The following is a 23,849-nucleotide window of genomic DNA, read 5'->3' on the forward strand; positions in this document are numbered from 1 at the left end:
ATCCAATGCATTATAATAGCACTGATCGCTATAAAAATGCCAATGGTCCCAAAAATGTGTCAAAAGTGTCCGCCATAATGTCGCAATACCGAAAAAAAATCGCTGATCGCCACCATTGATAGTAAAATATATATATTAATAAAAATGACATAAAAATACCCCCTATTTTGTAAACGCTATAACTTTTGCGCAAACCAATCAATAAACGCTTATTGCGATTTTTTTTTGCGAAAAATATGTAGAAGAATACATATCGGCCTAAACTGAGGAAAAAAAATGTTTTTTTTATATATTTTTTGGGGATATTTATTACAGCAAAAAGTAAAAAATATTAATTTTTTTCAAAATTGTCGCTCTATTTTTGTTTATATCGCAAAAAATTAAAAACGCAGAGGTGATCAAATACCACCAAAAGAAAGCTCTATTTGTGGGAAAAAAAGGACGCCAATTTTGTTTGGGAGCCACGTCGCACGACCGTGCAATTTTCTTTTAAAGCGACGCAGTCCCGAATCGCAAAAAGTACTCTGGTCTTTGGGCAGCAATATGGTCCAGGGGGTAAGTGGTTAAGGACAAAAGGGGAGTGAAGGCAGTCCCATGTAGTCCAATCCAATAGAGGAGCTACTGTAGCTCAAATTGCTGAAAAAGTTCATAATGGTTCCAAGAGAAAGGTGTCAGAACATACAATGGATCACAGTTTGTTGTGTAAGGGGCTGCGTAGCCGCTGACCGATCAGGATGCCCATGCTGGCCTGTGTCCAAATGCACCTACAATGGGCACGTGAGTTTCAGAACAGGACCATAGAGCAATGGAAGAAAGTGGCCTGGTCTGAAGAATTGTGTTTTCTTTCATCATCATGTGGATGGCTAGGTGTGTGTGCGCCACCTACCTGGGGAAAAGATGGCACCAGGATGTACTATGGGAAGAAGGCAAGCCAGCAGAGGCAGTGTGGCAATGTTCTGCTAGGAAACCTTGGTCCTGCCATTGATGTGGATGTTACTTACCATCTACCTAAACATTGTTGCAGACCAAGTACACCCCTTCATGGAAACCGCATTCAATAATGGCAATGGCCACTTTCAGCTGGATAATGTTCCCTGCCACACTGCAAACATTTTTAAGAATGGTTTAAGGAACACAACAATGAGTTTGAGATGTTGACTTGGCCTTCGGACCAAAGTTTTTTTTTTGCGGGAAATCCGATCGTGTCCACACCCCACCTAGCAAGATCTTCTACTAATGACTTGGTGCCAGATACCGCAGCATACCTTAAGAGGTCTAATGAAATTCATGCCTTGATGGTGTAGGGCTGTTTTGGCAGAGAAAGGGGGACCTACTGAAGATTAGGTGGGTGGTCCAAAAGTTAATGCTGATTGGTGTATTTCTGACGTTACAGGTTTCCCCCAATGAAAAGCATGCCCGATAAGGAGGTCTAGCTATCTACCACAGCAAAAGTGTTGCAATCCCAAAAAAGACATTATTAACCACTTCCGGACCGCCGCATGTACATTTACATCGGCAGAATGGCACGGACAGGCACATTGGCGTACCTGTACGTCCCTGCCTAGACGTGGGTCGGGGGTCCGATCGGGACCCCCCTCCCCGTACATGCGGAGGTTCCCGTGGCTTCAGGAGCAATCCGGGACAAGGGCGCGGCTATTCGTTTATAGCTGCCCCGTCGCGATCGCTCCACGGAGCTGAAGAACGGGGAGAGCCGTATGTAAACACGGCTTCCCCGTGCTTCACTGTGGCGGCTGCATCGATCGAGTGATCCCTTTTATAGGGAGACTCGATCGATGATGTTGGACCTACAGCCACACACCCCTACAGTTGTAAACACACACTAGGTGAACCCTAACTCTTACAGCGCCCCCTGTGGTTAACTCCCAAACTGCAACTGTCATTTTCACAATAAACAATGCAATTTAAATGCATTTTTTGCTGTGAAAATTACAATGGTCCCAAAAATGTGTCAAAATTGTCCAAAGTGTCCGCCATAATGTCGCAGTCACAAAAAAAATCGCTGATCGCCGCCATTAGTAGTAAAAAAAAATAATAATAAAACTATCCCCTATTTTGTAAACGCTATAAATTTTGCGCAAACCAATCGATCAACGCTTATTGCGATTTTTTTTACCAAAAATAGGTAGAAGAATACGTATCGGCCTAAACTGAGAAAAAAATAATTTTATGTATGTTTTTGGTGGATATTTATTATAGCAAAAAGTAAAAAATATTGAATTTTTTTCAAAATTGTCGCTCTATTTTTGTTTATAGCGCAAAAAATAAAAACCGCAGAGGTGATCAAATACCACCAAAAGAAAGCTCTATTTGTGGGGAAAAAAGGACGCCAATTTAGTTTGGGAGCCACGTCGCACGAGCGCGCAATTGTCTGTTAAAGCGACGCAGTGCCGAATTGTAAAAACCCCTTGGGTCATTTAGCAACATATTGGTCCGCTCCTTAAGTGGTTAAGAAAAGGGTGAACAAGTCTTGTAGTGATAGATTTCAATTAAACTCACTGCAGTTTGCTCACATGGCTGCTCTTTTTTTAGTAACTTCTATTTAAACCATTGTAGCTGAACAAGGAAAGGGAGTAACCGCTCCAGGTAGGTGTGTTGGGAAAATCAGCAACGGTTCAGGAAATCAAGGGTGCTGGCAATGCACGAAGCAATTGATATGAGGAAAGACGGGATGGATAGCCACACACCAAAAAAAAAAAGGTTGTCTTAATTGTAAAAATTGGATAAAAAATGCACTACAAAACAAACAGAACACAGGGAAAACAGCCTACGCGTTTCACACTCCGATTAGTTCTTAGTCATGACTAAGCACTAATCAGAGTGTGAAACGCGTAGGCTGTTTTCCCTCTGTTCTGCTTGTTTTGTAGTGCATTTTTTATCCAATTTTTACAATAAAGACAATCTTATGTTTTTTTTGGAGTGCGGCTGTCCATCCCGTCTCTCCTCATATCAATTGTAGCTGAACAATATGAGGAAAGCCTCATACATATAGATAGGCAAAGGCTGCAAGTACCTGTTTTGGCTGAAGGCAAATCATGTGCCGTTAGGGCAGTTGTGGAGCTCTGGCCATTGTAGGAGTCCATTGCCAATTTGTGCCGGAATGCCTCTTCCTTGCGCCTGTTGGCAAACCAATTATAAACTCTCACTTCTGTCACTAAGTTAGAGCCCAGTCCTTGTGCTTGTGATGGCGATACTCCTCTCTGTATGCACTCTGCCCTGAAATGGAGAGACATTTTTTAAATTAACAAAAATGATATCGAATACTTTTCTTTGTTTAAATAATATATCTGTATTATTAGGCTTTGGCGGGAGAAGTCAGTTTCAGGTCAGTGACTTGGTGAATAGGTTGGCCTTCACTGCTGAACAGGTATGCTCATGACATAGAGCAGGGATATGCAATTAGCGGACCTCCAGATGTTGCAAAACTACAAATCCCATCATGCCTCTGCCTCTGGGTGTCATGCTCGTGGCTGTAGTGAAGACAGAGAGTGAACTTTGAATAGATGCGTGAATGCTGACCTTCCTTTGGAGACTGTTCTTATTATTGCTGGAGTAACCCCCCCTTTTGGAGATACCCATATGGGAATGCTGTTTATGACCTTATCTAACAGAGGGTCATATTGGTGAGGTGAGCGGCCATTACTTACCATTGGTGGAGGTGTTTCTACTCATTACCACGCTACAGCACCTGCATGATTATACTCATTACTCATCACCAGTCACTTTAGAAAGGATTCCATCCTGGACTTTTCATTATTTGGACTTTTAGCGCTGCACTACCTACTTTATATCGTGGCTGTAGGAGCCTTGCTATGCCTCATGGGATTTGTAGTTCTGCAACAGCTGGAGGTCCGCTAATTGCATATCCCTGACATAGAGCAAGGCTGTTCCAGAAAAGCCTTATTACCCACGCAATTTATTTTATGACAGATTTTCTTGAAGTGGTTGTAAACACACGACCATTTTTAATGGTCCAAAAAAAAAAAACAATGTTTTTTTCAACCCGATTATTGTTAAGTCTGCCTTGTCTGGAGGGACGCTGGGGATGCCGTGCAAGCATAGCAGCTGTGGCAGCCTACACTGACAAGCCAAGCAAACGCACGCCTGGAGGGATGCTGAGGATGCTGTGCAAACATAGTTGATGGGTGCAGGATGTGTGTGCTGGTGAACTGCTTCCTTCTTCCTTACTGGTTTTATATCCTAGGGCCCAGATTCTCAAAGGGCTTACGACGACGCAACGCAATGTACGCCGTCGTAAGTCCTAATCTGGGCCATCGTATCTATGCGACTGATTCTTAGAATCAGTTACGCATAGATATCCATTAGATCCGACAGGCGTAAGGCTCTTACGCTGTCGGATCTTAAAGCGGTGGTTCACCCTGCAGAACAACTTTTTAGCATAAAATTCGGCATAGTAGCGCGAGCTACAGTATGCCTGTCTTAATTTTTTTATCCCCGTACTCACTGTGTAATCGTACATAGAAGATTCCGACTGCCCGCGGGGAATGGGCGTTCCTTTCAAGAGGGAGGGTGATTGACGGCCGGCTCTGGCACGTCACGCTCCCCGAAGACAGCCGGAGTAGGTCTCGGCTCTTCACGGCGCCTGCGCACAGACTATGCGCAGGCGCCGTGAAGAGCCAAGCCTATTTTGGCTATTTCCGGAGAAGCGTGACGCGCCAGAGCCGGCCGTCAATCACCTTCCGTCTGGATTGGAACGCCCCGTGGGCAGTCGGAATCTTCTATGTACGATTACACTGTGAGTACGGGGATAAAAAAAATTAAGACAGGCATACTGTAGCTCGCGCTACTATGCCGAATTTTATGCTAGAAGAAAAAAATATATATATTTTTTTTTTTATAGGGTGAACCCCCGCTTTAAATGCAATTTTTTTTTTGCCGCTAGCAAAATACGCAAATTCCCGAACGTACGCGCGGTCGACGCAGTGAAGTTACGACGTTTACGTTAGATTTGCGCCGCGTAAAGTTGCCCCTGCTATATGAGGGGCAACCAATGTTAAGTATGGCCGTCGTTCCCGCGTCAAAATTTTTAAATTTACGTTGTTTGCGTAAGTTGTCCGTGAATGGGGCTGGACGCCATTTACGTTCACGTCGAAACCAATGACGTCCTTGCGACGTCATTTGGAGCAATGCACCCTGGGATATTTTCCGGACGGCGCATGCGCAGTACGTTCGGCGCGGGAGCGCGCCTAATTTAAATGCTCCACGCCCCCTACCCGGTTCATTTGAATTAGGCGGGCTTGCGCCGGGTGATTTACGCTACGCCGCCGCAACTTTACAGGCAAGTTCTTTGTGAATAAAGCACTTGCCTGCAAAACTTGCGGCGGCGTAACGTAAACAAGATACGTTACGCCCACACAATTTTACGCCCAGATACGAGAATCTGGGCCTAAATCTACATACCAGGAAGTCATGAACTTCCTATGGAACACACCAGGGGCCAAGCTAAGGCCTTGTTTTAAAAATCAAAGAAAGCTTTTATTTTTCTGCAACAGAGGTACACTAATGGTATATCATAGCTCCCAACTGTCCCTAATTTGGAACAAAGTCCCTCTGTCCCTCTTTCCTAGTCATTTGTCACTCATGTTGGTCTGATTTATATGGTTGTATATAAAATACACTTTTTATCTTTCAAAAAGTATTTCCCAGTGCTAAACATTTCATCCAATTTCTAAATTGCTGCATTTGTAAATTTCAAAAGCCAATATAAAAGAAGAGTAGTGATAAAAAAAAAAAAGAAGCACTGGGTTTTAAAGGAGCGTAACAGCGGATGTAGCCTATACCTACATACTTTTGCTAATAGGTGTCTCTTATTCCCATCTCAAAATGTTGGGGGGGTGTATGGTATATAGGTACATATGGGAGCTGGAATTTAGAAAAAAGGGGGGGGTGGGGGGGCTTAGCCTTTAAAGCGGTTTTAAGAGGACATTTTTTAAATTCAAATAATAAACGTGTTATACTCACCTGCTCTGTGCTATCGTATTGCACAGAGCGGTCCCAAACCTCCTCTTCCGGGGATCCCCACCGAGCACTCTTGACTCCTCCTCTTCTGTGTCTGCCCTCATAGCAAGAGCTTGCAAGGGGAGCAGACATGCAGGCTCGATCCCCGTTACATAGTGCTTTGTTGCACCATGATAATTATTTTCAATATTGCAAACATTTTTGTTTGATTTGTAGCAAAGCACTTATTTATGAAGTAAGTTACATTATAATATACAAAGAACTCCCTGGATAGTGGATGTACACATATTCAAGTGCATTTAATCTTCCTATTTTTAAAGGTCAATATGGGTATGAATGGGGATTTGACCTTTTTCCTTTTGGATGGGGAAAAGCTATGTATTAACTGGACATTTCATGGACTTTTAGTAGATCTTTTTTTTTTTAGGAATATATTGCAACCTTTTACCTATTACATTCCTCTACAAGTGCTTCACGCTCCTCTTTGCTGGGATTTTTCTGTCTTTCATATGCCTGAAAAAGGATGTGCTGCGAAGCTGGCCCCCACTTGAAGCGGTTCCTTCTCATTTTCTTATTTGGCACTTCATCACAGGAGATGTCATCGGTCATCAAAGTGTGTCCTGCATGTGTGAACTCTAGAAAAAAGAAATGGATATGAGAGCATGAATATCATTATATCACCTCCACAGGGTGACTTTTACATTGTATTATGTGTACCACTGCATTTCACAGACACATGGATAAAGGTATACTCACGCCTTGCTACCTCTCGCTGTTTTGCCACATACCAAGTGTACAGTGCTGCCCTTTTCTGCGTTTTCATGGGAGTACCTTTGTTAAGGTGCTGGGATAGATGAGACTGGTTGAGTCCTGTGGTGTCTACCACCTCCCGTTGTGGAATATTGTGCTGTTGCAAGTAAGATTTCACTAGCTTGGCTACATGCCATGAATCCTCCCTGCAAGGTAGCAATCATACTGGTTAGTATAGAAGTAGTAGTAGAGGTGGTTAGAAAAGTAGTATTAACAGCCAGATTACATATTAAAACAGGTTAACAAGCAAAAATGTAATGAAGGTAAGTCCACTTTAAAGAGAACTGGCAAATGTGTACCCATTTGCGATTACTGTTAAAGTCCCTTCTGTATCCAATCTCTGGTTAAGTGAGGGCAGCAACAGAGAGTGGTACACACCTCTAGGATAGAATGTATACAATGGAGACAGATGCACATGTCAAAATGTAGAGTGTGAAGTTAGGTAATGTACAGAATGTATAGCAATGTGTACAGGGTGGAGTGGTGTGTTGGATGTCATTAGTGTACAAAGTAATGCTGAGTACAGTAGAGTATACAGCATAGCAGTGGCAGCCTGGTAATGCAGGGTGTAGTCACCCCCCCCCCCCCTTTCCATGCGTCCGGCTCCCTAATCTACATGTGGGGCTCCAGAAGCATGGATTCCAATGGGTGTTTTGTTTTGTTTTTGAAGCATGTGTTTAGAGCCAGAGGTTCTAATAGGCTTCAAAAAAGGGTGGGCTTGAAGAGCAAAGCACTGTGCCCCATGATCACCCAGTTATGTGACCATGACGAATGTATATTTGCTATTGTCTTCCTGATTCTCCTACTGGCCAATCAGGAAGCGAGTCATGAGACCTGTCACCAGATTGGCTGAAAGGAGAAGCAGTCCTATTGGCTGCCTAGCATGGGGAGGGAGAAGACACACAGCGGAAGCAACCACGATGCGGAGGAGGAGGGGACACAGGGGAAGGCGTCGCACAGAGGAAGCAATGCCCGATAAATGGGGTAAGTACGAGGCTGGTGACCGACCGGGGGGGTTTGTTAGATTTTAAATGTATTGATATTATGTTATAAAGGTCTCTGAATCAATGCTTAAACATGGTAGCATTTGAAGGTTTGTTAAAGACAAACGAAGGTCAATGTAGGACAACAAAACAGATGGTAGGTTAGGCCATATCTATTCTTAAAAGTCCTAAGTCAAGGATAGGGGAGGAGATGTTACTTAAATGTACATAGCGAGCGTTAGAGCTCATCGCGACCTTGTTTGGAAACGAGCCAATTGTGCTTAGTTAGCTGTTAAACCTGTATAAATGTACACGTGGTAAGCATAGCAAGTTAGGATTTCCTGGGGCTCCCGGCCCGACAGGAGAGATGGGGGGAGGGATAGGACCCTCTCCCAAGCAAGAGAGATCAAATCATCTTAACATCTATTTCCTCCTTCTGTAACTTTGTGATGCCTACCTGCCATGATGTTTGACTAAGCTGTAACAACGTAAGAATTAATCTGTTTGCTGTCATATCGTTGGAAGAATAAACCATCATATAATGAAGTTATGTCTGAATATTTTGGAAGCAACGCCTGGATAGGAAGAGGTTTTTGACAACACATCGCATGACACCTGTTAGAGGCATATGTCCACTATGTCCTCTGTTCTATCTCTGTCATCCCTCTTCCCCGTGCCCCCGGCATTTAACATTTGGCGATTGCCAGCCAGACTGGTCATTTTTTTCCTAAAGCCTTGACAAGGGGGAAATGAAGAAATGAAGTCAAAAATGTTCTTTCAAGTCTTGAAGAAAAATACGACCACAGAACCTAGCAAAACAGGCGTTTGTTTTCCAACAGAAGATGAGAAGGCTCTAAAACACAGGGTGAGTTTTTATTTGTTTTCTCATCTGTCAGAATGCTTGTAGATTACGAGCAGAAGAAAAAAAAAAAAACGTACAAGGCTTACACAGGGCTACTGAGCCAAAGCTATTTTGGACAGAAGGTTTCAAGATATCATGCAAAATCCATTGAGGACTTTTCAGGTTATGGAGAAAAATCGTAGACGTTTACGTACGTGAAGAAAGCTGCCAAATAGAAGCTTCACGTTATATTTAAGGCCACCATTGTAGTCACACAGGCAGATGTACACTTTGAGTGAGCTATTGAAAGTCGGGATTTTGATGTTTGAACGGTCCAAGAATACACTATACATTATACATTCCTTTCGCATACACAAAAAGGAGAAAGACATTATTTTTACGCACGCATCTTTACATTTGTTTACTTGAGGCTACTTTACAAGCTTAAATAAACATTTACACTAACACGTGAGCCAAAAAGAAGGCGGGCCAGAGGAAAAAGACAAGAACTGTTAGAAATGTAATTCTTCAAAGAAAATAAGGACATTACTCTTCCAAGATAAAGCAACGGACGAAGACACAGCAACATGAAAATGCAACAAGAAAAATCACCAAAGATAGACAATGTAACAAACAAACGAAAGAAACGAAAGTTAAGAAGACAAAGTTAAAGGACATTTCATCTCTTGTTTTTTTTTAAGTGTACACAGGAAAATCATTCTAAACAAGGGGTAAATATGTTTTTTATATAAGTGGTTTAACATGGGATGGTTAAAATCTCAAGGTTCAGAAGTATATCTCAGTAATATTCGGGAATTGATATATATATATGCAATGCAGGCATGTAAACAATAGTGGGGTAATTAATTAATTAATTAATTAATACCAGAGTGTAAGAAGTTCTTTAATAAGGAAACTAAGTTTAATGCTGCATATATATGTTTGGGAATATTTTAGCCTAAAACAACAGAAATGTGTTATTGCTGTCATCAAAGCACAAACAGGGGCAGAAGTTTAAAGGAAAAACTATTGATTAAAATTATGTAATAACTGTATAAAATTCAGTTAATGGTAAACAACAAGGATTTTAGTATTTAACAAAAATCTTGCAGATTTGGTTGTAGAAAATAATAAGTTAAGGATTGAGTAATTTTTACAAAAGTTTCTGAACTTGGGTTTGGTTATTTAATTAAAAGTAGTAAATTGTTCTAAAATACTAAAGTTTACCCAGGAAAAATATTAAAATATGAAAGTTTTGTTCAATCCAAAATTAGCAAAAATAGAAGAAAAACTATTGTTAAAAGTTTTTATAATTGACTATTTCTGATGAGAATGAGAATTTTGTTTGGAGGAATTTTCTCAGGAAAATGGCCAATTCACAGTTCATTAGGCTGGAACTAATCTGTGAAGTTTCATGAGATTTTCTCCTAAACAATGTTTTGTCATTACTATAATCAAAGTCATATTATAATGTTATGTACATGATTTTTAGCAGATGTACAAACCAAATATGCTTTAAAATTTTGAAAAAAGGTTAAAAATTGTAAAAACGATAAAATGAGATTGGTTGAAAATTGTATAGTGAATGGTAGCTAAGACTGACGGTGACAGATCTTTCTCTGAGAGTGTGTCATTAACAGAGAAATGGAGGTCGAGTTACTAAGCAGATGGTCAGTCACGACTAAGAGTTTTTTCCCCTATGGATCTGAACACGTTAGTGTTTAAACTTTTTTCAGAAATCTGAAATAAAGTTTCATGGATGGAAAAAAATATTTAGAAAGGTATTACTAACTAAAAGTAATTGTTTAAAAAAAACACGTGGATTCTCTGCACCATTTGTTTTGATAAAACTAAAGGTGTTATTTTTAAACATGAGGTGTCAACTCAAGGCTTTGATTAAGCTTTTGTCTATAGTGACAACTGGATGTAAAAAGTAAGGTCAATTGAAGCTAAAATTATGCAGTGTAATAAGCCACAATTATGCAAGTAAGTCATGCAAAAGTTACTTTATCAATTTTTCAGTGGATATTTATTGGGAAGAATCCATTTAGATCTATATACAGTATATTTATGTATATTTATATTGGCACAGATGAAACTTTCTGAGTATCTGTCTACACTGAAAAAGTGATCTTAAGACTTGTTTGTTTAGCAGTCAGAGTGACAGGGCATGTGGTTACAAATAACCATACTGTATAAGTTGGTTAAAAAGGAAAAATACTTAAACATGATTTAAGTTTCTTTCTGAAAAAAAAGATATTTAGGATACCCAACCTAAATGTTCTTTTGCAAAATTAAAGCTATTATAAGTAAAGTATAGTAAAGAAAAGTACAATAATATGATAAAAATATTACTTTTACAAAATATAATTAGTCACAGAATAAAAAGGGGGACGATGAAAATTTTGTCTCAGTACAGACTGATAATGAAGATAAAATTCATTGTAAAAATAATTGATTCCAGCAATAATGGATAGAGTTATTTTTAAGTGAAAATATTTATTTTTGCATATCCAGGTACCTGACAGATTGACTGACAAATTGATTAATTGATTTTTTGTTTAAGCTAATGAAAGAAATTTTGAACTACTCATTATTAGAGCATTTTTGTCATCAAACTTCTTGAATATTGTTTTATTATGTTTATAGAGCAATTCAAAGGCAAAGAGTGATCTTATACTATAAAGTAAGACAAAGTACAAGTATAGGAATTTCAGAAGTTTGTTCACAAAATATGGCTAGGCCTTTGCTAAATTTGAATAGAAATTATGTTTTGAATAAGATTTCTACTTTTTATGAGTATGTTTCATAATTTATTCCAGTAGTTAAAGTTGTGGTTAGGAATTATAATTCTGAACGTACCAAGGATATCAATAGGAATGCCAACTGAAATATCAGATTTCAATTGGGAAGGTTATTTTATTTTTTGTTTTCTTTCATGACCATGAAACAAGCACAACTAAAATTCTATTTTGGTTATTACTTCGAGTTTTTTCAAAATTATTTTTTGATTATGTTATCATGGATCATCATTTTTGGATGAACTTCAATGATTTATTCATATGGACTTACATCAAAAGTAACATATTGATCGATTGATCATTATGTAAGGGGGAGTTGGAATGTAATTCTAATATAGGAATTTTTTGAATTTTTTGAAATATGGAAAAATAGTTGTTATATTTTGGTTTCTAAATCTTTTATAAGAATACATATTGATACACATAAAATTATTATTTTACATAGAAAAATTAATTTTTATTCATTTTTATAGAACACATAACACATTGGGAAAGTTGGATGGATAGTTTGTTATTACAAGAATGTATAACAAAGTATACATTTGAAGTATTAATATAGTTAAAAAAAAAACATACAGGCTTGTGTGGAAGAAAAAGATTTTAAAGTATCTAAACAGAATTATTGTTGAATTAAATAATATGGAACATTGAAAACTAAATAAAAGAAAGAGTTGCTTGCTGGTCATGGATAGATAAATAAATTATATGGATAGATAAATAAATAGATGGATAAATAAATAAAATATAAATAAATAGAAAAAAGATAGAATATATAAAGATATGACAATCAAATAATGGGAAAGTTATGTTTTTATATATCCACAAACATGTAGATTACGTATTATGTTTATAATTGTTCAGTGTCTAGGATAGTGTATAAAAAACTTATACTGAAGAAATTTGGTTATTGAAATTTCAAAAGAAATGAAAAAATTGTATTTATCAATTAATATTATAGAGTAATATAATTTGATACATCAAATATATTTATTTCTTCTTTATGATAAAATAGTTATGGTTGAAGTTATAAGAAGTAAAATTTATGAAGGTAAAGGAAGAAAAATTTTAATATTACATCATTTAGATGGAGAATAAATTAAAAATTAATTAATAATATAATAATTTATAATTTCTTAAAGGAATGAAATGGTTAAATATTTCACAGGAATATCGCAGAATTTTGGAAAAAGTTTATGTACAATATCTGAAATGTTAAATTGTATTGTTTGTTTTGGAAAAAAAGTGAATCAGAAACCTTTTATTATTTAAGATGAATGCACTTATTTTGTTTATTAATTACAGTGCATTAAGGGGGAATTGTTAGATTTTAAATGTATTGATATTATGTTATAAAGGTCTCTGAATCAATGCTTAAACATGGTAGCATTTGAAGGTTTGTTAAAGACAAACGAAGGTCAATGTAGGACAACAAAACAGATGGTAGGTTAGGCCATATCTATTCTTAAAAGTCCTAAGTCAAGGATAGGGGAGGAGATGTTACTTAAATGTACATAGCGAGCGTTAGAGCTCATCGCGACCTTGTTTGGAAACGAGCCAATTGTGCTTAGTTAGCTGTTAAACCTGTATAAATGTACACGTGGTAAGCATAGCAAGTTAGGATTTCCTGGGGCTCCCGGCCCGACAGGAGAGATGGGGGGAGGGATAGGACCCTCTCCCAAGCAAGAGAGATCAAATCATCTTAACATCTATTTCCTCCTTCTGTAACTTTGTGATGCCTACCTGCCATGATGTTTGACTAAGCTGTAACAACGTAAGAATTAATCTGTTTGCTGTCATATCGTTGGAAGAATAAACCATCATATAATGAAGTTATGTCTGAATATTTTGGAAGCAACGCCTGGATAGGAAGAGGTTTTTGACAACACATCGCATGACACCTGTTAGAGGCATATGTCCACTATGTCCTCTGTTCTATCTCTGTCATCCCTCTTCCCCGTGCCCCCGGCATTTAACAGGGTTTGTAAGTGTGTGTGCGGGTGACCCAACCGATGGGTCGGGTGGCTGTGGGTGCTTAGTTTGCCGCCCCCCCACCCCAAAAAAAATATATACCACCAGCCACCACTGCAGCATAGTGTAGAACTGAGAAGTGGAGAATATACAGTATCAGGGCTTTTTTTCAGGGGGAACTTGGGGGAACTCAGTTCCACCACCTCTGGCTCAGACCCTTTGGTGCCTGCTCACCACAATCACTTGTAAACACAGAAGTCTGGTTTCTGTGTTTACAAGTGACAGCTCTGCACTCTGTTTGTAACCCCCCTGAACTCTGCACCCTGTATGTAATGCAATCCTGGTATTTAATGCCCCTTTAAGACCATCCTACTGTTTGTGAAATCTGAACTGGGTCGTGGTTGAGTTCCTGCACCTATTTTCTGAGAAAAAAAGCTCTGTACAATATAATATATAATACAGTATAATATGCAGCACAGTGTACTGAAGGGAGCAATGTGCAGTACAGAAAATAGAACAGAATGCTGGGAGTGAAGTGATTTGAAATATAGAATGAATTTCATAGTGTGGAGGAACAAACACAGTGTACTGTGTACAAGTAGCGCTCACCCCCGAAGGAGCAGCTGTTTAGTTTGGGATCGGCCTATTTAAGTTACCATCTTGACTCGGTCTAGGGGTGATAGCTGTGAGTGTGAATAAAGAGCAAGTGTCCAGACGTCAATTGAGTTTTCAATGCTTTATTCCAAGGCCTAACATGGCCAACATCAACGTGACACACAAGAGAGAAACTTCCTGTCCCACTTCCTCCTTCCGCCGAGGGGCTGCTAAGGCGAATAGTCAGATCGCTTATTGGCAGCCCCTCCCTGTAGGCGATCGCCTGGGACACGTGACAGGTCCCAGGCGATCGCCTGTCCAATCGGATGGCGCAGCGCCGCTCGCGCATGCGCAGTGGGTGCCCAGCCGTGAAGCCGAAAGCTGTCACGGCCAGGTGCCCACACTTAGAATGAAGACACCGGCCGGAGAGGGGGGGAGAGGAGCGAAGCCCTGGCCGGCGCGTCGCTGGAACGTGGAGCAGGTAAGTGTCTGTTTATTAAAAGCCAGCAGCTACACTTTTTGTAGCTGCTGACTTTTAATAAACATAAAAAAAGGCTGGAACACCCCTTTAAGCAAATAAGTGCACAGTAAGAAAATGACTTCTGACTGTAAATGTTCTACAAGGAAACCACCTCCCAAAATATCAGTCGAGTGCCCGGGTCCGAACAGATGCAGGAAAATGTATTATTCACGCGATTGGTCACACAATATTCGGTGGCATCCTTCCAGAGAGTTAAAGATGTCCCCTGGAGTGCCACTGGTTCTCGGTTTCCATTTACCATGCTTCAGGATTCCACACATCCCACTGGGGTTTAAATTACTCTGACAGCTTCTCTCCACTTTAGGGGGAGCTTGAGGGACCCCTCACCTTAGGGATGCCAAATATCATAGCCTCTGCTTCCCATGCATTAGGACCTCCAATCAGACCTTCAAGGGTCTAAATTACTGAAGAATCTAGACAGGCAGCAAAACAGGGATTGTCATATCCACTTCCACTTAGAAAATGGATTTCCCAGACATGACATTAGAGGAAGTATACAGCTACACTTCTGAATGTGAACCAGCAGAGGGAGTGCAGGATTTGTTAAACACACAAATAGACTAAGCACTGGCACAAGTTTCCAGGAAAGACTAAAGAATAAACAGAAATCAAGCATGAGTCCTAGCTAAGAAATAGCATTGGATTAATTTAGACTTTTGGAGGTGCAAAGAGTAGAACCTGGTGCTTGGGAAATAAAGGTCATGAAATTCAGCATCCCCATAATAACTGGCATCTCTAGTTTTGAGGGAGCTCTAGAGTGGGGGTTCTTAGCCTTTACCGGAAGAAGAAGAAGAAGAAGTCATTTAGAGTTAGACCACAAAAGGTGGAAGTCCTGGAGCATGGGAAGGGGAGGTCATACATTTTGGCATTCCTTCCATGATATTTGGTACACCAGGTGTGGGGGTCCCTGTAGATAGGTAAGGGGGTAAGTGAAGGCTGTTGGAGTAATTTAAACCCCCAGAGGGAAAGGGGAGGTCCTAAACGTGGAAAGGGGAGTCTTTTACATTTGAAATCTCCTCCATGATATTTGCTATTTCTGGTGTGGGAGGTCTCTAAGTGACTGAGATTCTGGGACATATCCTGAAGTAAAAGGGAGGATCTAATGCTGGCCATACACGGGTCGAATCATGAAAGAACTTTCTTTAGAAAATCTTATCTAAGAATTTTCGTTCGTATTTCGCACCATTAGTGGGCTGCAGCAACAGCTGATTTTAGAGCGACCGACCATCGAATTTAAATAATCCAACATGTTGGTCATTTTTTGAAAAAAATTAACGATTCTAATTAATGATGGGAGAAATGTAATTGAAAAAGAAATGCGCATGTGCAAGAAAAGAATATTTCCGGAAAGAAAAGAAGATTCCTGGAAAGAAAGAAGATTCCCAGACACAAATTTTGTTTCTGTAGGAACATGAGGTGAAAATGAAGGTTTGGTCGGTCGAATTTTGAAACGCACACATTTTCAGATTTTTCAAAAGAAAGTTCTTTCGAAATTCGACCCGTTAGTGTGGTTGAAATCTTCAGATGGTTGCATGGATGTGAAATATGGCATTCCCTCCATGAAGGGTGTTGTGGGTGTCCCAGTTGGGTGAGTGGGTTCTGGGCAGGGCTGTCTTTAATGTTGATTGGACCCTGGGCAATAACTTTCTTGGGGCCCCCTTGCAATTTTGCTCTCCATCTGCTCTAAGACATACAATAAATATCAGCTAGACTTAAAATCAGTTTACTGTATCAGATGAGGCAGTTATTTACATATGAATGCTCCCGTTATTTACATGTAAACACAGGGTCTGCGGGTGAGTCATCTGTACACAGCAATAGGGCAGAGCTGGACAGCATTAGTAGCAGCACTTCACACTGAGATATCAGGACACAGAAAAGGAATAAAACTTCAAGGGACAAGGGCATTTAAACTGGGATAGTTGGCAAGTATGAGGCAGCTGCTTTGGGCCCCACAAGAATGAAAGGGCCCAGGGCAGCTGTCCCTTTTGCCCTGCCTTAAAGATGGCCCTGGTTCTGGGGCTTCCTCTGAGATAGAGGGGGAAGACTGTCAAAGCAGTTTAGACTCCCAGAGGGCATAGGAAAAGTCCTGGAACAAGGAAAAATTAGCTTCATGAAATATGGCATTCCCTCCATTATGAATAGAATTCTTGGTTTTAAAGGTCCCCAGGGCGGGTAACCTGGGAAAATCATGAAAAAAGCATGGGGAGGGTGAGGGTCAGTAACAAGAGGTTCTTTTTGTTGTGTAAAATCATATGAAAAACACATGTATATACAATAATTCGATGAATAGTGCAACAGGTGAGGGGAATTACAGAGCTTCTGTAATTTATTAACATACTTCTTAGGTATGCAATGGTAAGGATACCTGAGTATATCTCTACATGGTTAGATGAACTTGAGAAGGATCTCTAAGTAGAAAGGACATAGTTGGGTATGCTCGGTTAACACAGTTGCAATTTGTTGGGTGAAAACAGGGAATAGGAGATTCGAAAAAAGAGGGAGAGGGAAATAGGGGGCATTAAGGAGAAGAAGGGAAGCTAAAGACGCAAAAGTAGACTGGGCAGGAGCACAAATCAGGTCCACACCCCCGAGGGACATTAAGTAGAAAGAGCTTGTGTATATATTCAGGGAAGGATGTTAAAGAAATGCAGTAGAACCCGGTTTCATGGAATTTCTCTTCTCAATGTAAAGAGAGACTGTGAGGTCCTCCATTCTCCTAAATTCCTGATCCTTCCAAATACCCACAGAGAGGGGATAGTGACTTCCACGAATGATTGCAGGCACTATAACTGCTTTTGCTTCGTTTCTGTCTTACAAGAAGATCAAAAAGTTCTGTTATGTGACCTTGCTTGTGGGGTGGCTCAATTGATGCCAGGGAAATACTTATAAACTCTGCACTTTGTATACAGGGTTGTATGTTACATATGCATATACTCTGTACACTGAGAGAACAATAGTTAGGAGTATGCAACATACAGCATACAGGGCCGTCTTAATAACATCATGGGCCCCTGGGCAAAGTAATGCTCTGGGGCCCCTACAATGGAGACAGTGCAGGTAAACAGATATGAAGTAGATAGGAGGCAGACAAGCAGAGCTTTTCCTTTTGGGTGGAGCTCCTAATAACTACATGAACAACCATTCTGTACAGCAAAGAAACAGTGGGGGAATACTACATACATAAAGTAAGAAAGCTGTCCTGTGCATATAATATATCTGCTAGATTAATGCCTCCCCAGCACTCTGACCCCTCTATACCCCAGATATCCCCCCAGCACTCTGACCCCTCTACATCCCAGATATCCCCCAGCACTCTGACCCCTCTACATCCCAGATATCCCCCAGCACTCTGACCCCTCTACATCCCCGCATGGGCGTCCGCTGAAATATTTTCAGGGGGGGGCGCTTCGGCAGCGGTAATACACAGTCGCATTTTACCCTTTCTTTGACCGCTGACAGGGGTTAGAAGCGACCCCCCATGTTAAAATGTAAAAAACACCCCACTGTGCCCCCTGCATATTTTTAATATCTCTTTTGTCTCCACAACTGCACCTCTGGCCCCCTTTACATTACACAGCACCCTGCATCACTGGCCCCCTTTACATTACACAGCCCCCTGCATCACTGGCCCCCTTTACATTACACAGCCCCCTGCATCACTGGCCCCCTTTACATTACACAGCACCCTGCATCACTGGCCCCCTTTACATTACACAGCACCCTGCATCACTGGCCCCCTTTACATTACACAGCACCCTGCATCACTGGCCCCCTTTACATTACACAGCACCCTGCATCACTGGCCCCCTTTACATTACACAGCACCCTGCATCACTGGCCCCCTTTACATTACACAGCACCCTGCATCACTGGCCCCCTTTACATTACACAGCCCCCTGCATCACTGGCCCCCTTTACGTTACACAGCACCCTGCAACACTGGACCCCTTTATATTACACAGCACCCCTTTCCCTTTACTGAAACACTACACTATATTTTATATTTATTTAAGAGGAACCTTTCGGAATGAGGGACAAATAGATTTGATTCCAGAAGAGGGACAGGCACTCTAAATAAGGGACAACTAGAAACTATGCTGTAGGCTACAACTCTGTAGTCTACGGACACATTGTCTAAAGCTGGGTACACACTAGGGTTGCACCAATACCTGTTTTGTACCAACAATACTTGTGCTCAAGTACTCGCTGATACCAGTTGCCAATACCTTTGCGGTGCGATTTGAGCCCATACGAAATGACTGGGCTTAAATCGCACTGTAAAGAATCACATGTGATTTGAACAGGAATGTGGTGCGATTCATGTCTGAATCACATGCTCTTTCTCACACCGCTCCTGTGTTAACCCTGTCTTGTCATAATGACTTCAGCCAGGGTTCACACAGGAGTGGTGCAGGAAACCACATGTGATTCAGACAGGAATCGCACCACATTCCTGTTCAAACCACATGTGATTCTTTACAGTGCGATTTAAGCCCAGTCATTTCGTATGGGCTCAAATCGCACCGCAAAGGTATTGGCAACTGGTATCAGTGAGTACTTGAGCACAAGTATTGTTGGTACAAAACAGGTATTGGTGCAACCCTAGACACAAAGACCAAGTTCCTGGGCAAACAAATCTGCATAGGTGAGAATAAAGATAACGGAAAACATTTGTCACTGTTAGTACTCATGCACAAGAACACTATACTGTAGGTATAGCATACACTATACAATCTGATTGTACAATCTCTGCACAATCTCCTTTAGATTTACAAAAACTATTTAATATATGGACAACCTAAACAATTAATTTAAGTAGTATCCAATCAGGCAGGCCTTTGTACTACATAGTTGGTGGTAGATCCAAAAGATATTGTACAATCAGATTGTATAACGTATGGTAAGCTCGAGGCTGGCCATAGATAAAAACGTTTTTATTTTTGTCCGAAAAATTGAATGGATCCCCCAATCCACACAACTAAGGTGGTAAGGGAACCCTTTCCGCTGAGACATCGATGTCGGAGCTACAAATCTAAAGAAACATTTCTGCTGGCTTGAGAGAAGTTGATCATTAAATTGATGTCTCTTTAGCAAGAATGACTACAGAAGGATTAAAACTTGTCCGGTCCTTGCTTGACCCGTTACATTTCCATCCATCAATGGGCAGGTTTAGTAGCTCCTGTCTTCGTATGCCTGGGGAGCTAGCCTCCGTGCACACTAATTCTTTAGGGCCCACACTCACATGTGGTGCAGACATGTGTGTCCTGTGTCCTCTCTTTTCAGCACAGGGATGTACGGGCATTGTGTGCCATCTCTGTGCCAGCATCCCATTCACTTCTATAGGGACCAGCACCTGCATGTCATATTAGGATACATATAGGCTGTGTCCATGCAGCCTCACATCCTAGTAGATATGAATGGGGTGATGACACAGGGATGTGCACAACACCTATGTACCCCCTGTGCTGATAAATGCCAGCCCTGCATAAGAGATGCATGTTTGCACCCCTTGTGAATGGGCCCCTACTAAAAATAGAATCTGAAATAACAGTTGTCTTGTCTTCACAATTAGCATTGATATGAAGCCTGAAAGTGTCACTGTTATTACCTGTTGACTGGGCTGAGTAGAGGCAGGTTCAGCAGCACAGAGACAGGAGAAAACATCACTCCGTTTTGCTGTGCAGGTAGAGAGAGGAGGGGGTCCGAGAGAAGAGCACAGGAGAGGAGGGGGGGGGGGGGGGTCACTATACAGAGCAGGAATAGATTGTCTAAAGCAGGGAGAGATAACAGGAGGCTGGGGGAGGGGGGGCCGAGGTGGTGATCTCCCACAAACATCGGGACACTGTGAAAGTGAAAGCAGGATAGAAATGGCTGGAGAGGGGGAGAGAAGACTGTCTAGGAGAGGGAAAGTTGTATACATGCAGACTGAAGCAGGAAAACGCTGATACCTTCCCAACCTCATGTGGAACACTAGAAGACTATCAGAGGAGCCGAACTAGGGGGGGCGGGACCTTGCACACAGACCCAGCTCTGTGACATACAATACAAGCGCCGAGGAGAGGGAGGAGAGCACTGCAGTGCTTAAAGCGGCCCCAGGGCCAGTCCAGCCCTGCTCCTGGCGATTCCAGGGGGGGGCAACCACCCTCCCTTGCCCTATGGAGCGGACGCCCATGCATCCCCGATATCCCCCCAGCACTCTGACCCCTCTACATCCCATATATCCCCCCAGCACTCTGAAACCTCTACATCCCATATATCCCCCCAGCACTCTGACCCTCTACATCCCAGATATCCCCCCAGCACTCTGACCCTCTACACCCCAGATATCCCCCAGCACTCTGACCCCTCTACATCCCATATATCCCCCCAGCACTCTGACCCTCTACACCCCAGATATCCCCCAGCACTCTGACCCCTCTACATCCCATATATCCCCCCAGCACTCTGACCCTCTACACCCCAGATATCCCCCCAGCACTCTGACCCCTCTACATCCCCGATATCCCCCCAGCACTCTGACCCCTCTACATCCCATATATCCCCCCAGCACTCTGACCCTCTACACCCCAGATATCCCCCCAGCACTCTGACCCCTCTACATCCCAGTTATCCCCAAAGCACTCTGACCCCTCTACATCCCAGATAACCCCCCAGCACTCTGACCCCTCTACACCCCAGATATCCCCCCAGCACTCTGACCCCTCTACATCCCAGATATCCCCCAAGCACTCTGACCCCTCTACATCCCAGATATGCCCCAAGCACTCTGACCCCTCTACATCCAAGATATCCCCCCAGCATGGGCTCAAGGACCAGCTGCTTTGGGCAAAGTGCAGGGGCCCCCCATGCAGCTGGGGCCCCTGGGCAGTGCCCAGGTGTGCCCTCTCATTAAGACAGCCCTAACAGCATATCATACAGAGTGCAGCAGTTCCCTTTTAAACCCAGCAAAACAATAACTCCAAGTTTGATATATTTGGAGGGCCACTAACTCTTGTTACCTCACTACATAGATTCCTGTAAACTAACAGAACATTTAAGGTACCTATATTTTTCTTGATTCAGGCAACTGCAGACAAATGATAAGTCAGAGCTGCCTTGTATTACAGATAGCACTGATGAGAAAACACATGACTGCCATCTGGTTTATGTTGCATTGTTTTAAAGGATAACTAAACCCAAATACAAAATTGTAATATATTGCAACTTATGCCCTGTACACATGATCACTTTTTGTGATGAAAAAAAATGTAATTTTTTTTCATAAAAAAAAATGACATTTTTCCAACTTCATCATTAAAAATGATGTTGCCCACACACCATCGTTTTTGAAAAATGATGAACAAAGTGACGGCACTCTAAAGGGGAAGTTCTATTCTCCTTGAGGCTGCTTTTAGCTGGTTACTTGTTAGTAAAAGACGATGAATGTGCTTACTCCATTATGAATGGTAGTTTTACCTCCTGTCTCAAAACTTGCTTCTGGGCATGTGCGGGTTTAAAACTTCATTTTTGCCCACACACGATCATTTTTTATGACACAAAAAATGACATTTTAAAAAATGACATAAAAAATTCAAGCATGTTCGAATTTTTTTTTTGTCATTTTTCAAATGACATTTTGCCCACACACGATCATTTTAAATGACATTTTTAAAAATGTCATTTTATTTCATCACAAAAAGTGATCGTGTGTACAGGGCATAACAGTCCTAAGATGTTGCTGCATTAGGTCTCTCTTTTTTTTTTTTTTTTTGCGAATAACATTTTTAGAAAATACAGTAAATGCTTGTAGTAACAGCCAGAAATACAGTGTCACTTTTCACTGCCTGTGAGCTGCACCAAGGAATATCTTCCTACTTAGCTATCTTCTGTAAACTACTAACTCATCTCCATCTCCATGGAGATGAAGAGATACAGACATGTTTGTAGTTCATATCAGGAGACCAGCCTTGGTTGACAACCATGTGTAGCGCTAGTGCATTCTTGAGAACCGAGTGAGAATGGTACTGTATTGTATTTGAGCATAAGAGAAGAGATATTGTCATTGTGTGTGTGTTAATGAATTCAATAAACTAACAACTTTCCAAACTTTAAATCGTTAACACCAATATATAAATGTGTATATATATATATATATATATATATATATATATATATATATTTATATATATATATATATATATATATATTTATATAAATATATATTCAATATACATACAAAACAAATCGATTCGGTATAATGAATATCGACACTCTACAGAAATAATGAATTATCCGAAGACGAATTAACATAACATAACGAATATAACAGAATGAAATTATGTATTTTATGAATGAAAACAAAACTAAACAAAATATTCCATTGTGCACAAGTCTAATCACTAACAGTGACCTTAGTACCAAGCAAATATGCTATTTTAAACAACGCAAGAACCAGACTAAATTAGTAAAACAAACTTATATATAGATATATTTAGTTAGATTCAGAGAGAGTTAGGCGGGCGTATCAGTAGATACGCCGATCTAACTCGGAATCTGCGCCGTCCTAAGTTTAAGTGTATTCTCAAACTGAGATACACTTAAACCTAGCTAAGATACGACAGCCTGCGCCGTCGTATCTTAGGGTGCAATATTTAGGCTGGCCGCTAGGTGGCGCTTCCGTCGTTTGCGTAAGTCGTCCGTGAATAGGGCTGGACGTAATTTACGTTCACGTCGAAACCAATACGTCCTTGCGGCATACTTTGGAGCAATGCACACTGGGATATGTACACGGACAGCGCATGCGCTGTTCGTAAAAAACGTCAATCACGTCAGGTCACACCACGCCCCCTCATCCTAATTTGAATTAGGCATGCTTACGCCGGCCCTATTTACGCTACGCCGCCGTAAGTTAGGAGGCAAGTACTTTGTGAATACAGTACTTGCCTCTCTGACTTAAGGCGGTGTAGCGTAAATACGATACGCTACGCCGCCTTAAAATTGCGGCGGCGTCTGTGAATTTAGCTAATTGTCATAAAAGAAGAGGATAAAGGCAGGCAAGAATATAAGATGAAATGAACAACAATAGTAGCAATACACTAAAATACAGGATATTTGCAAGTGACTAGGCCCAGCATTTACCAATCAGCTTAAACTGTAACATAGTCACCTAGAGTATACCAAGGGCAGCCAGGAATGGATAGATAGATAGATAGATAGATAGATAGATAGATAGATAGATAGATAGATAGATAGATAGATAGATAGAAACCCCTGGAGGCTATGCTGTCTTAGGCCCTGGAGTGGCTCTGCTAAGTCCAAGTCTGCCTGCAGAA

At 41.1% G+C, this 23,849-nt stretch overlaps 1 protein-coding gene across 3 annotated transcripts in view; it reads right to left on the minus strand.

The window, feature by feature from the left end:
• The window catches only part of HNF1A (HNF1 homeobox A), a 52,843-nt gene that overhangs the window by 19,326 nt on the left and 9,668 nt on the right, over nucleotides 1–23,849 (minus strand). For all 3 annotated transcript variants that reach the window (XR_005748665.1, XM_040349917.1, XM_040349922.1), the window contains exons 2-4: nucleotides 6,754–6,953; nucleotides 6,446–6,632; nucleotides 3,032–3,234 (exon numbers count right to left, since the gene is read on the minus strand). Coding sequence is in view for 2 of the 3 variants with exons in the window: in XM_040349917.1 (XP_040205851.1) it covers nucleotides 3,032–3,234; nucleotides 6,446–6,632; nucleotides 6,754–6,953 (590 nt within the window). In the remaining variant the exon portion in view is untranslated. The remainder of the gene's footprint in view (nucleotides 1–3,031; nucleotides 3,235–6,445; nucleotides 6,633–6,753; nucleotides 6,954–23,849) is intronic.

Source organism: Rana temporaria, chromosome 1 (assembly GCF_905171775.1).
Source record: "Rana temporaria chromosome 1, aRanTem1.1, whole genome shotgun sequence".
NCBI classification, from domain to species: Eukaryota; Metazoa; Chordata; class Amphibia; order Anura; family Ranidae; genus Rana; species Rana temporaria.